Source organism: Mobula hypostoma, chromosome 15, assembly GCF_963921235.1.
Source record: "Mobula hypostoma chromosome 15, sMobHyp1.1, whole genome shotgun sequence".
NCBI classification, from domain to species: domain Eukaryota; kingdom Metazoa; phylum Chordata; class Chondrichthyes; order Myliobatiformes; family Myliobatidae; genus Mobula; species Mobula hypostoma.
This window is the reverse complement of record NC_086111.1, coordinates 29,121,975-29,137,355: the sequence shown is the minus strand read 5'-3', so window position 1 is coordinate 29,137,355 and position 15,381 is coordinate 29,121,975. Positions and strand designations below refer to the sequence as shown.

The 15,381-nt window shown below is 39.0% G+C and overlaps 1 protein-coding gene across 1 annotated transcript in view; it reads right to left on the bottom strand.

Annotated features, from left to right (window-relative positions):
- Positions 1 to 15,381, bottom strand: part of apeh (acylaminoacyl-peptide hydrolase) — a 93,740-nt gene that overhangs the window by 24,823 nt on the left and 53,536 nt on the right. Inside the window, exons 10-15 of the mRNA XM_063067873.1 lie at positions 14,500 to 14,621; positions 10,371 to 10,431; positions 6,612 to 6,709; positions 4,162 to 4,213; positions 3,918 to 4,006; positions 1,155 to 1,293 (exon numbers count right to left, since the gene is read on the bottom strand). Coding sequence (XP_062923943.1) covers positions 1,155 to 1,293; positions 3,918 to 4,006; positions 4,162 to 4,213; positions 6,612 to 6,709; positions 10,371 to 10,431; positions 14,500 to 14,621 — 561 coding nt within the window. The remainder of the gene's footprint in view (positions 1 to 1,154; positions 1,294 to 3,917; positions 4,007 to 4,161; positions 4,214 to 6,611; positions 6,710 to 10,370; positions 10,432 to 14,499; positions 14,622 to 15,381) is intronic.

The following is a 15,381-nucleotide window of genomic DNA, read 5'->3' as shown; positions in this document are numbered from 1 at the left end:
CCAAAGGAAGGGGAAGGAAGACTCAACTAGGAAGTTGTAAAGGAAATAGCCCCTTCATAAAGCTGAAAACGGAGGGAAGATATGTCTGAATTGGTAACACAAAACTGAGCTGGACAATCTACATAATGTGAAGACTGGTAGAGTGGAAGGTAGAAGTAGAAGTATTGTAAATAGAAATAGATGCACAAGAATTCTATCAATTGTGATGATATTGGTATTGGTTTATTATTATCACATGTGCCAGGATACAGTGAAAAGCTTGTCTTGCATACTGTTCATACAGATCAAATTATTACACAGTGCATTAAGCTAGAATAAGGTAAAACAATAACAATACAAAATAAAATGTAAAACCTACCAAAAAATTGTAGTGCAGGTAAACAATAAAGAGCATGATCATAATGAGGTGGAAAGTGGGAGGGAGGTGTGGTCGGTGGTTAGCAAAAGCAAGATAGTCAAAAGAGCTATGGTGTTCTGTGACCTTGTAGTGGATATTGGTCACTCAGTCTTTCTCTATAATAGGGATATGTTCAGTTCTCAATTATAGATTTCTATTTATATCGCCAAACAAATCAGCTAAGGTTTTCATGTCTTCACCATCCTCTTTTATCCAGTATCATCTCAATTTGAGTTATTCTGCCATCTTTGATATCCATCCTATCATATGGAATCTTATTTTCCTTCCTCCTCCCTACTCAACTTTGACTTCAACTTGAAAGCATTTTTGGATTTCTAACATAACTTTCCATGTTTGGAAGACAGAACTTGAAATGTTAGCTTTGTATCACTCTGCAAATGCTCTTTCAAATACTCAATGTCAAACAATTTTTTGTCTTATTTCTGGTTTCCAAAATCAACATGTTTTCTTATTAAATTCTCTAATCCAGGTTCAGACTTACTGGGATCAATTTAAAAACAGATCAGAATTGTTATCATTCGAATGATTCTGCAACTCAATGTATAACTCTACATGTTTTAATTAGGTCATCTAGTGCAACTGCAACTCAAAAGCATAGAGGGAAAATGATTAACAAAAAAAAAAGCAGTCAACAAGAAACATAAAATTAGATTAAAAAGTATTCAATAATGAAATTGGGAAAAAAAAGTATTGGAACACAGAGCTGCATACAGTTACTTTTTGTCTTCCTACTTACGGAATTTAGGATTCTCTTGTTCAACTGGAGGAGTAAATGTCAGAATTTTCCAATCTATGCCTGGCAATGGTTCAGCTTCATCAAGCGCCACCCAAGTAACACTTTGTTCTTTGCCTGCAGCAGGCAGAAAACCCACTTTCTACAGGAACGAAAACAGCATTTTGTAAACAACAAGGCTCCACATTGATTCAATTAAAAAAAACAGTATCCCTCAAAGTTGTACAATTAATAAAGAAATAATTATCTCTAATGATTCAGAATGATGAAGTTGGAGAATTGGGAGAGGAGTTAAGGATGGGAAGATTACCATTAGTTATACAAGAATTTCTGAAGAAATGTCTGCCATTCTGCAATATTGACTACACAATAATACGTAAGAGCATTATATAAAAGATCATGACTATAAATGTCCTTGCTTGAATAAATGCAATATATAACTTGGCTACAGGGATAGGAATAAGTTGGGTTCCCTTTCTCTTAAAAAAGCAAGAGAAATTTAAAGAAAATTTACTAAACATTAAAGCAAAGGCACGGAGAGTGTTAACAAATTTGAAGAATTAGAATATTAAAGGCCATCAATCAATTGATAAATTAATTAAGTCCAAATAGTTACCAAGATATCAATATAAAATGTTATTTGGTATGGAAATGCAGAGTTTGCTGTCCTAGGGAATAGTTGAAGTGAACAGTGTAGATACATTAAATAGGAAGCTAGAAAAGCACATGGGAGAGGAAATGCAGGATTAAGCTGAGAGTGAGACTAACATCATCCCCTTGGTAACCAGAAATGTCACAGGAAGGGAGAACAGTTGTCGCTAACTGAATAAATTAAAGGTCGCATTGGATTAAAAAAGAACTCACAACATTACCAAAAATGGTCATCCTGATGAATGGTGGAGTTTATAGAATAATGCAAAGATGAAAAAGAAATTGATGAAATTGATATAGAATATACTAGCAAGAAATATAAAAAGTGCATAGAAGTTACTAGAAATATGTAAAAAGATAGATTCGCACAGGCAGAGAGAGGATAAACTAGAATGGCGAATAAGGAATTAGCAGAAGTGTTAGGCATATATTTACTCTCTGTTACAAAAATACAGGAAGAACAATCAAGAAATTGCCAGGATCCAGGGATCTAACAACATATTTACCAGAAGAATTAAGGGAATTATAAGGTGATAAATTTCATAGAACTTAAGTTCTACATCCAAGAGATTTAACGAGTGATGGCTGTGCATTCATTAATTTGCTATTTTCAGAATTCTCCAGAATTCCAGATTAGCTGTCATACATTGTGAATAAATGCATAGCTGCTACTTAAGGAAAGGAGAGAGAGAGAAAATGGATTCTAACAGACCAGACTGACATCAGTAAGCTGGACTTAACAACAGAGCACTTGGAAAATCACTAATATGAAAAGGCACAGTCAACATGATTTTACAATATTGTTTGAAAGGATCAACTTGAGTTTAGCTATGGTATAACAGTAAGAGTAATTAGGCTGAAAACAGTGGATACTTTACAGAAGACAGGTTGTTACACCCCGAGTTACGGCTCAAGCAACTGGCAGTCAAATAATAAATGAGGAATTAAGAACCTTTAACAGACAGAAAGAGTGAGAATGAGAGTGATTATGTTTTAGGAAAAATGTTCATGTCACTGTACAAGTATTACAAAATTAACATAGCAAAACTTAGTAAGGCAAATATTATTTTCTTATTGTGATTGGATTACATTCTGAGTAATACAGTCTTGCTGCAAGTATGCATACCCCTGGTGAATCTTTGCCTGATTTACTATATAGATCTTTAGTTTCCTTAGCTAAATTAAGATGTATCTACTTTAAAAGGGACTGCAGATGAGATTCTTGGGATAAGAGATTAAGACATTAAATATCTTTCCTTTTCTAGAGTATACAATGAGATATAATTTCATTGAAAGAACTTTATAGGGTTATAGAACTTTGCAAACTAAAGCTTCCATTGTCAGAGTAAATGATCAGTCATTTAGGAATACAGAGAAATGTTTTTCAAGCACATTTCAAATTCTCATCTTATAGGATTTTAGGTTCACATTTGTTATTTAAAAAAATATTAAATAGATTACGGACACCTCAGTATCAAGGGATACAGGAATAATGGGTGGGTGTCCGGAAGAAAACTAGTTGATTCAGAAATTCAGACATAATGTTACTGAATGGCAGAGGAGGCTTCAGAGTTCATATAACTTAAATTAACTTTTATTCATGAATCAAAGAAGAGTTTCAAGTAGAGGAACAAACTGTCAATTTTTAGTCTTGCATCTTTAAAAAAAGTTACAATCATTCCACTCAGCATATATCTGGATGAACGAAATAACCTAATATAATGGCAGACATGGCTACACTTCCAATAGTAATATCAACTTTGAATAAGATCACTTTAAATAATTGTACAGTGTGAAATATTAACTCAACTGCAAAAGAAGAAACCACTTCAACAGTATGATGTGATATTTAATCACAAGGTAAGATTGTTGCTTTACTTATTCTCCAACATACATTATTCTCTATAACATTTTAGAACAAGAGATGAAGAATGAAGCATCAAAAATCAAAAAGATTAAATTTTGAGAGCTTCAGAATTACAGAAGCGTTCACGTCATTTTCCATATCTCTATAAACTAGCCCCAACACACAATCAAACAAGATAAAGTAATGAGTTATCATTTACAGAAGGTTATGAAGGTTCAAAGCAAGCTCTGCAAGAAAAACTCTCTTACCAAACTGGGTGGACAGTTAGGGGATGAGCATGTGACCACCATCCGATCCTGGTGAACTGTCAACAGCGTCCAGCTTCCACTGTCTGAACCTGCAATATAAAATACAGAAGATGTGACAAACCTTCCCACTCACACGCAGGCTGATGAAGAGAAAACCTAGCAATTAAGCTTCAGCCAAAGTACAAATAACATGCAAAAGAAATTTGAAGATAGATGACATAATGCTGCAAACACAGAAACTTACCACCAGTAAGTGATGTCACATTTCTTGTTGTAATATTTATCACGAGGAGTTCCTGAGAAAGATTCAAAATATTAGGATGTAGATGGATTGCAAAATAGGGCTTTAATCATTCTACTTCAAGTTTAAAACTATTCATTATGGCAAAAGTTTAAACACTAATGATGATCATTTTTGAAAATTAGCAAGTAGGGTCTGAGGAAGTTGTGGCTTTCTTCATATGGCTGTAATAAGTAGGGGTATAGAAAAGGTAACTGAAGTGGACTGGATTCAAAGATATAAAGAGCAATTCTCTGTAAATATGACTGGAAAGTGGTTAAGATAGAAATGACCCTGAAGGCAGAGCTTAGGAGAGTTAAAGGTCCCTAACGGCAACTCCTTTGTTTGCAACTCGGAAACAGCTCTATTTCCATCTTTAATATCTCTATTTTTCCCTTTCCGTTCTTTTGAAGTCCCTGACCTGGAGTTACACACTGACTATGGTTCTTTGCGGGAATGGGACCTGCTCTTGGGGTTCCATAACTGGCACGCTAAAGGCTCGGCCCAAGAGTCCGGCTTGACTTTGGAAGCCTAGGATCTTGGGGCTCTGGAGACAGGCAGATTGAGGGTCGATGTCACAACAAGAGACCCGTGTGTCGCTGGGGGAGTCTGGATATCTGCTGCGTGCCTGGAGACCCGGGACCTTTGTGATCTTCAGGCACAGAGCTTGAAAAAGGTGACGTAACGGACTTTCAACACCATAAACCAGCAAGTTGTTTGTTATGTCTCCCCGCTCGCTGGGAAAATGGAGACACCGCTTTCTCCCTGCGGAGAGAACCTGCGGTATGTCGAATACCGGGTGAAACGCGCAGTCTTTGGGATAACTGTAAGTCTGCGTCTTTGCTATTGCTTTTCTCATGCTTGAGTGCTCGGTGGTGGTGCTGATGCTTCTTTTTTGCCAGTGTGGGGAGGGGGGATTGTTGCTCGCTGTCGCTTACATGCGGGAGAGGGGAAATGGGGAGGACTTTGGGGTTCTAACATTTAACTGTCGTTCATTGGCACTCTGTTTTTGTGGATGGTTGTGAAGAAAAAGCATTTCAGGATGTATATCGGATACATTTCTCTGACATTAAATTGTACCTTTGAATCCTTGAACCTCTGAAACAGGATAGCTTTTAAAGTGAAAGATGGAAAATAGACATTTTCTCTTTAAATTCTTGGAATTTATTTCAGCAGGTAATGCAAGAATCTGCTCTCAGCAATTCAAAAGCAAGCCATTAACTTAAATATATTTTTTAAAAAACTGATCTGAAGTAGCTAGTCACCCCCATCGAGGTCAAGACTGCTTACAAAATTCTGCTTGTAACGGAATTCTGCTTCGTTGTATTCAGTGCCAATTTAAACAGTCAACCACCATCACCAGACTATGTATATTTTTTAATAGAGCACTTCACCTTTTTCTATAAATCTGGACCTCTGGATTGCTAGCTGATAAAAGTTTGATAGAATTATGCTATTGTGTAAACGTAGAGGCCTTGAGAATCTTCAATGAGTTCAACATGAAATTGCTCAAATGCACCTAACGGCAAATTGGTCAATGCCATATAATGATGAAGGGGCCATCACTTGACTACAATATACCCACAGGATGTAAAAGGATAGGTGATACAAGTATCCTTAAAAGCATTGCAGTGATTCCCGCTACCATCATTCAACACAAAGATACTTACACAAAGCAAAAAGACCTGCAGTCATGAATGCTTCTAATGACCACAGAACATAAAGATCATAGCAGAAAATTTGTGTATAGAAAACAACAAATTGACAATGAACAGATCATCTCTTTATAGATTGAGGGATAAATATTAGTTGGGACACCAGGAGAAAATTGAATGCTCTTCAGTGAAATAATCTTGTACAACTTTTTACACCCACACTAAAGTGAAACTGTGGTATCATTCAAAACATCAAACCTCAGAGTGCCTTTGGTTTTCTCACTGCAGTGAAAACTAAGGTTTGTGTTGTCGATTATCGGGAATGGAAGTTGAACCTACAACTTCCTTGCTCACTGTAATGACAATCATCACTGAGGCAACTTTACAAGTTATTAATAAACAAATGAAAAGTCTCCAAGCCTTCGGAACTGTTCAAACTCCGAAAGACTTCTATTTAAATTTCATAATGTATCAGTAAAGCAGAAGCTGTGGATATTAAGAAAATAGTTGTTTTGGTAATCAGAAAGCAAAATAATAGCACTAAAGGGTCCCTTGTCTCTTGGTAATTAACTTAGAGCACGATTTCTGTCTTCTTAACTGATTGGGGAATGGCAGAAAATAGAACTGCAAGTATATGAAGATACATTTGAAAACCAACTAGCTCATATCATTCATTAGAATTTCAATATAAACATGTTTCTTGCATTTAATTTATTTCAAAGCAATACCATTGATACTCTGCAACATTTGACAAATTACCTTTCTGCTTCTTTGCGGTGTATCAATGAGAACCCGCTGACTGTCCATAGCCCAACAATTCTGTGCCAGCGCTGAAGAGTAGATGCCAGTAAAACCATCTGAAAAATATTGTACACCCAGAAATGGCCATTATTCATTACAAATTTTCTGTATTATTTTCATCATACAGTGGATTTTGGTTAATTGAGCCTAAATTAAGTGGCTGCCCCAATCAGCTGAAGTTTCATGGAAATGGTTAAAAAGGTATAAAATAGACAAACTGCCCTTTAATTGAGTAACGAATAATGCATGTAAATAAAATACAGAACAAATTAGAATAGTACCAAAGCTACTACAGTACTATTAAACTATGTATTAGTTCCTAACAGTTATCGACGAATGAATTCGAGTGTACATTGCTGCATATGGGGTGTTCAAGGAGAGGTAGTATCTCTGGTGAAGTGAGTTGTTATGTCCATTCTGAGGCAGCTCACTCACCTTTGGTCCCCAATGGACACTTAACTCTCACCTGTGACTCTTAAGTAGCTGTTGGCATGTCAGAACAGCGATGTCCCAGTACACTACTTCAACAGGTGGGCTAAACCAGGTGAGGGTAGCTGGCATGCCTTATAACCTAGTGAAATGAAATATGAACATGCCTGTCCTGGAATGTGAAGTCAGTTCCTGTGGACTAGGTGGATGAGATCAACAATGAGGTGTAATGGCAGGAAGGCGGACCTGCACTGCTTCATGGAGAGTGAAGGGCATGACAAGGCACAGAAAAAGTTATGGTTATCCATTACGACCAAGAACGGTTTCAGTTTGTGAAGACTATTTGCACCACTGGACCTGGTCTTCTGAGGTGGAGAGTGGAACTGTCCCAGTGCAACATCTTTTCCACTTCAAAAACTCTCCCACATAGGTTTCACTCTCATGTTCTTTTGATTGAGTGTAAATGAACAAAATTAGCTCAGACACTTAGTGCAGATAATGAACTGCCTTCATACAATGCTTTCGATGAATGCATCTTCCAATTCTTCCTTTTCATTGTAACATTTGAGATGATTATCAATACCTTCAAATTCTTCGTAGCTCTTAACTTGTTGAAGTATTGAAATTGTTTCAATTTCACTCCAGGCTGTTTCTGACAGCTCCAAGCTTAAACCACAATGAGCACAACAATTTTAAATTATCTTACTGCTTATTTCTCGCCAACTATCAGTGATAAAAATCTCTGTGTTTCAAATACAAACACATGCAACTGACACTGTTTATAAACTGTTCTCTCTAAGCACAATGTAGTGTCTAACAGCCATGCAAGTTCACGTGACTGACATTAGTTAGAAACCATTCAGCAAGTCACCTTTTCCAATTAAGCAGCATAGTGTCCCAAGTAAACAGAGTATCTTGGCTATTTTCTCAATTAGTTTTGGCTCTTCAAGAGTTGTCCCAAATAAGTGGCTGTCCCAATTAACTGACAGACTAATTAACTGGAATCCACTGTATAAAATTTTGAATACTGTGATGTAAAAACCAGAATTAATCCCTGAACAATGTTATAATCCAATTTTTGAAAGACACTATTACACAAAAGTCATTTAGAAGAATTAAACTAGAGATAGATTTTTCCTGATTCATATTTCCCACATCTATTTTTATTAAGAGCTGTGCAGATAGACTGATTCATATATTAAACACTTCCAAAGAAAATCTACAGTCATCCTAGGAGGAAACAACTCTGGATTATGAGTTATGGAATGACAGCAAAAAAAAGAGGAAAAAATTGTACAATTTTCTTCTCAAGATGACTAAAATGGGATCAATACCAGTATATACACAAGACGAATAGATAAATGCCATCCAGTATAACCATGATGTACAGAAATCAGAAGGCCTGATACCCAATTCTTGGAGTGTTAATCTTACAGATGACAACTGCTAGCTTCAGTTGTCCTGATTGGGAAGCAAATTAAACTAATCATTAATCATTAATTCCTCTTCTCACTGTAAAAAAACAGATAGTCCAACATATGTTAACACGAGGAAATCTGCAGATGCTGGAATTTCAAGCCACACACATAAAAGTTGCTGGTGAATGCAGCAGGTCAGGCAGCATCTCTAGGAAGAGGTACAGTCGACGTTTTGGGCCGAGACCCTTTGTCAGGACTAACTGAAAGAAAAGCAAGTAAGAGATTTGGAATTGGGAGGGGGAGGGGGAGATCCGAAATGATAGGAGAAGACAAGACGGGGAGGGATGGAGCCAAGAGCTGGACAGTTGATTGGCAAAAGGGATATGAGAGGATCATGAGACAGGAGACCTAGGGAGAAAGAAAAGGGGAGGGGGGGAAGCCCAGAGGATGGGCAAGGGGTATAGTGAGAGGGACAGAGGGAGAAAAAGGAGAGAGAGAAAAAGAATGTGAGTATATAAATAAATAATGGATGGGGTAGGAGGAGGAGGTGGGGCATTAGCAAATAAATAAATATAGATGCTCTCAAATGCATCTCCCCCATTTCATGCACATCTGCTCTCATTCCATCCTCCCGCCACCCCACTAGGAATAGGGTTCTCCTTGTCCTCCACCTACCACCCCACCAGCCTCCGGGTCCAACATATTATTCTCCGTAACTTCCGCCACCTCCAACGGGATCCCACCACCAAGCACGTCTTCCCCCTGCCCTTCTGCTTTCCGCAGGGATCGCCCCCTACGTGAAATTCGCTTGTCCATTCGTCCCCCCCATCCCTCCCCACCGATCTCCCTCCTGGCACTTATCCTTGTAAGCGGAACAAGTGCTGTACATGCCCTTACACTTCCTCCCTCACTATCATTCAGGGCCCCAGATAGTCCTTCCAGGTGAGGCGACACTTCACCTGTGAGTCGGCTGGGGTGATATACTGCGTCCGGTGCTCCCAATGCGGCCTTCAATATATTGGCGAGACCCGGCGCAGACTGGGAGATCATTTCGTTGAACGCCTATGCTCTGTCCACCAGAGAAAGTAGGATCTCCCAGTGGCACACATTTTAATTCCACGTCCCATTCCCATTCTGATACCTCTATCCACGGCCTCCTCTACTGTAAAGATGAAGCCACACTCAGGTTGGAGGAACAACACCTTATATTCCATCTGGGTAGCCTCCAACCCGATGGCATGAACATTGACTTCTCAAACTTCTGCTAATGCCCCACCTCCCCCTTGTACCCCATCCGTTATTTATTTATATACACACATTATTTTTCTCTCTCTCCTTTTACTCCCTCTGTCCCTCTCACTATACCCCTTACCCGTCCTCTGGGCTTCCCCCTCCCCCTTTCTTTCCTCCCTAGGCCTCCTGTCCCATGATCCTCTCATATCCCTTTTGCCAATCACCTGTCCAGCTCTTGGCTCCATCCCTCCCCCTCCTGTCTTCTCCTATCATTTCGGATCTCCTCCTCCCCCTCCCACTTTCAAATCTCTTACTAGCTTTTCTTTCAGTTAGTCCTGACAAAGGGTCTCAGCCCGAAATGTCAACTGTACCTCTTCCTAGAGATGCTGCCTGGCCTGCTGCATTCACCAGCAACCTTTATATGTGTTGTCTGACATATGTTGTCTGTTTTTACAATTTTAACTTATACATGGAACCATGTTCCAAGAAATAACAGCAACTAGAGAAGAGAGTATATCAAGAAAAGACAAGACAATTTAGAAACATAAATGTGACTGCAATAAACAAAATCTAATTGCACTGAAGAATTGAAACTTCAAAACAAATGATTGAATCAATATGCTAAAACCTCAATTACCTTCGTCTGGCCGATTCACAATATCCACCACAGTGGAGGTAATTTTTGTGTACCAGTCGTACTGAAAAAGAACAGTACTTTGGTTACAATTGTGGTCTTATAGTATAAAAAAAAGACAAAGTCCCTTCTAATTCTCTGTTAACTGCCAACTGATGCCACAAAATTTGAGTCAGTTTGTGCTGATGGAAATATCATCCCTCTTGTGTTTACTGTTCTCAATATGGAAGATTCAGTGTCACTAGAAAGTGCCATTTTAACCTGGCCCTCTTAGAGGTCCGTGTTTTCTCTTTGTGTTGCACTCAGCCTAATAGGAATTCGTTCTAGGGTTAATCTTGGATGAACCGGACTAGAAGGGGGTTAGATGGGGTTTTGTATTATTCGTTTTACTTTATATTGGGCGAGGAAACGCAGATGGGGATGAAGTGTTGTCTCACCTGGAAGGATTGTTTGGGACCCTGAATGAAGATGAGAGCAGAGATGAATGGGCACACTTCACCTGCAAATCTGTTTGGCCATCTAGAGTATCCAGTGCTCCTGATGTGGCCTCCTTTACATTGGTGAGACTCAACACAGATTGGGGGGACCACTTTGAGGAGCACCCTGCTCCATCCACAAAAAGCAGGATTTCCCTGTGGCCAGCATTTTAATTCCTATCCCCATCCCTTTCTGACATGTTGGTCCATGGTCTCCTTTTCTGCTACAATGAGGCCATTGTCAGGTTGGAGGAGCAACACTTTATAGCTTCCAACCTGATGGCACGAACATCAATTTCTGCAACTACTGGTAATTTTGTTTCCCCTCCCACTTACCTCTTCTTCAATTCCCTATTCTGGCCTCTTACCTCTTCTCTTCACCTACCTATCACCTACCCTTGGTGCCCTTCTTCCTTCTCTTTCTCCCATGGTCTACTCTCCTCTCTCATCAGATTCCTTCTTCTCCAGCCCTTTACCTTTTTCATCTATCATTTCCCAGGTTCTTACTTCATCACCCCTCCCCTACCCACCTGACTTCACCTATCACCTTCCAGTTTGTCCTTCTTCCCCTCACTGAAAAAGCCTATGATATGATGTGGAAGAAAGGATTATTAATTAAACTGCACAAGATGGGGGTTGGTGGGAGAGTTTTTAATTGGATTAAAGATTTTTTGTTTGGTAGAAAAATTCAAGTTCGGATTGGATCAGAATTATCAAAACAGTACATAGTGGAAAATGGCACACCTCAAGGTAGTGTGATTAGCCTGTTACTTTTCATCATTATGATCAATGATGTCTTCACAAAGGTACCAGTGGATATAGGTAGGTCACTGTTTGCGGATGATGGGGCCTTGTGGAAAAGAGGCAGGAACATGGACCATATAATCAGGAAACTACAAGAAGCAATTGATGAAGTGGTGGAATGGGGTTATGATTGGGGATGTAGATTTTCAGTAGATAAAACTCAAACTGTATTTTTTACCAGGAAAAGGGTTGAGGTAGGGAAGAAGTTAAGAATGTATGGGGTTGAATTAGAAAGGGTTGCATCATTTAAATTTCTGGGAGTCATATTTGATTCACGATTAACATGGGCAGACCATATCAGGAAAGTTGAGGAGAAATGTAAAAAAGTAATAAATGTGATGAGATGTTTGACTGGTAGGGAATGGGGAGCAAGTTGTTCAGCTTTGAAGAGAATGTATGTGGCTTTAGTGAGATCTGTATTGGATTATGGAAATATAGTATATGGATCAGCAGCTAGGTCTCTTATAAGGAAACTGGATGTGATTCAGGCTCAGGCCTTGAGAGTGTGCAGTGGGGCTTTTAAAACGTCACCAGTGTCAGCACTACAGGTAGAAATGGGAATAATGCCTTTGGAACTAAGAAGGATGCAACTGATGGCAAACTACTGGGCTAACTTGCAGGGGCACAATGATTCTCACCCTACTAAAGGAGTGTTGCAGGAGTGCTGGGAAAACAGGAGGTTTCAGAGGGATACCTTTAGTCGGGTAGGGAATGATATTGCGAAAGAATGTGGAGTATTTGATCTGAGGATAAGTCCTTCAGTAGTTTATCCGGTTGTAGCTCCATGGAAGCTTGTATGGCCTGACATAGACTGGCATTTGTTAGAGGTAAAAAGGAAAGAAAGATATTAAACAGATTTGGTAAATGCATTTAACAGTCATGTGATGGAAAAGTACAGTGATTATACTCATATTTATACGGATGGTGCGAAAGAACCTGAAACAGGAGTGACAGGGTTTGGGGTGGTAATACCAGCAAAAGAAATTGGAATCAGCAGAAGAACATCTAATAAGTTAGGGGTGTTTACAGTGGAGATGCTGGCAGTGTTGGTTGCATTGCAATGGGTGCAGAAAGCCAGACAAGCCAAAGCATTGATATGTTCAGATTCATCCTCAGTTCTAGCAAGTTTAAGGTCTTTTCACACAAACAGTCGGCAAGATGTACTTTATGAAGTCCTTCAGTTAGTTACAAGAATTGCAAATCAGGGAGGTCAAGTAAAATTTCTATGGGTTCCAGCACATGTAGGGGTGAAGGGGAATGAGAGGGTGGATGAGTTGGCAAAGAGGGCGTTAAAGAAAGAAAATGTGGAAATGCACATTAGTATCAGTAAAGCAGAGGTTAAGTGTGTAATCTGGGAAAAAGTCAACCAAATGTGGCAAGAAAGATGGGACAGGGAGGGGAAAGGGAGGCATTTATATCAAATACAAAAGAGTGTTGCAGTTACTAGGGTAGGTAATGGAAACAGAAGAGAGGAAATTGTGTAGACTAGGTTAAGGCTGGGGCATTGTGCATTAAACAAAACATTGAAAATGATAGGGAAACACCAAACAGGATTGTGTGAGGAATGTCAGGAAGAGGAGTCAGTAGAACATGTTGCAGGAAGTATGGGATACAGAGAGAGATGATGAGAAATAAATTAAGGGAGTTGGGGATGCAGGAATTCACATTAAAAGGGTTGCTGGGCATGGGTGAGAGAGCACGTCCGGGTATTTTTAGCGTTTTTAAGGGGTACAGGGGTTTTTTATAGAATATGACGAATAAACAGGAATAGGATACTAGGATGGTCAAAGATGGGAGGGTGAAGTGTAGGTTTGTATATATTTATGTGTGTGTGTGTGTGTGTGTGTGTGTGTGTGTGTACGCATGCGCGATTGGGTGAAGGGATTTAGAATGTATGTCTAGTGCACATTCTGGAGCAGAGGGTGGCGGTAATGCACCATTAAGCTGGATGCCAACCGCCGTAAAACAAGATACAGACAGACAGATTCCTTTCCAGTGCTGATGAAAGGTCTCGGCCTGAAACATCAAATGTTTATTAATTTCCGTAGACGCTGCCTGCTCAGCTGAGTTCCTCCAGCATTCTGTGTGTGTTGCTAAGTTGCTAAGAGCCGTTAAGGTTCTCCAACAGGTTAACCAATACAACTGGCATATCATTAACATCTCCCCATTGATTACTCCACACTTCCAAACTTTCATGACCCTGTAAAACTTTGTTAGCCAGCAATAAGGCTACAAAAAGAATAAATCTGTGGCACAAAAGTTTATTAAAATGGTTAAGTAAATAATCTGTCTTCTGAGAGCTGCATGGCCATTAACGCTCAATTAAAACTTTAAATGGTCATGTATGAAAAGGGCAATGTTCAATTATTAGAATTGTGTTTTAATCTAATGGATCTGTCTGCAGGCAACGTCTAGATTGATTACACATGTAGTCTTTCAGCCTTTTATCCCCAAGCTCGATTTTACGAAATGATACTGAAAATCGATTGGTGGTACAAAAAGCTTTGAGTAAGAGAAAATATGTTCCTCACAGAATAGTCAAAAAACACTTACTATTCACCAGATATTAAATTTTACAAATCCATATTTGATTAAAAAAGATCCAAATATGCAAACACCACAGAAACTTACAAAGGAAACTAATAAACATCAGCATTCAACTACAAATGGCTCTTGGGATTTCCCTATCTGCCATCTCGGCATTCTTTTCATATTCCATATAATTACATGCTAAGATATAATTTAGCAAGAGATGCTCTTGCCACTTGTAGAAATAACCCATCCCTGAGGCTGAATGATCTTTTATTTGGAATTTTTTTTTGTTGTAACTTACTTTTCATTTAGATACTAACCATGCAAAGTCTGCTACACTGGTGGTGGGGACCCCCTGCATCACTTTCAAAGTAGACAATTCGACATTTGTCAGGACTAAGTCGTGGAGACCGAACAGAGTTTGTTTGAGATGAAAGTTGCTCTGGGGAAAAAAGAAACAGAGTGAAAACTTGAACATAAACAACATTTGGATTTCAAAAAGAATCAGATTAGATTTTCTGAGACATGGCTTGCAAGATGAGAGTATGCATGGTTGCAGCGGCCTCTCCAGGTCCGACCAAGGTTGCATGTTTAGCACACAGCTTACACTCATGACTGTTTGGCTAAGTACAACTCAAATGATATTATAAATTTGCAGATGAGAACTGGTAAATTTCTGATAGCAATGAGCAGGTGTACAAGCAGTAATCAGCGGCTAAGTCATATTGTAACAACTTTACACTAAATTGTAACAAGACCAGGTAACTGATTGTGGATTTCAGGAAGGGAAAGTTGGTAGAAAATCCACTAATCCTCATTGAGGGAGTAGTGGTGGAAAGGGTGAACAGCTTTAACCTCTATGCCTCAACATCTTAAAGGATCTATCCTAGCCCCATCATATTGATGCAATCAAAAGAAGGCATGCCAGTAACTCTACTTCACTGAGAGCATGAGGAGATTTGGTACAGTATGTTACCAAAGACTTGAAAGTTTCTATAGATATACAATGATGAGCATTTTTGCATGTAGACATTTTAATGCATGTGACTTATGGTCCAACTTTAGAATGCATTAAGAGTATCCACATAAACCCATAGTACTGTGCAAGATGCTGATTATCCTGTTTGTTTATAGCCTTCAAAATATCTATTTGCTACACAGCTGAATGTTTACAGCATTACTTCCATGACATTATATTTTAT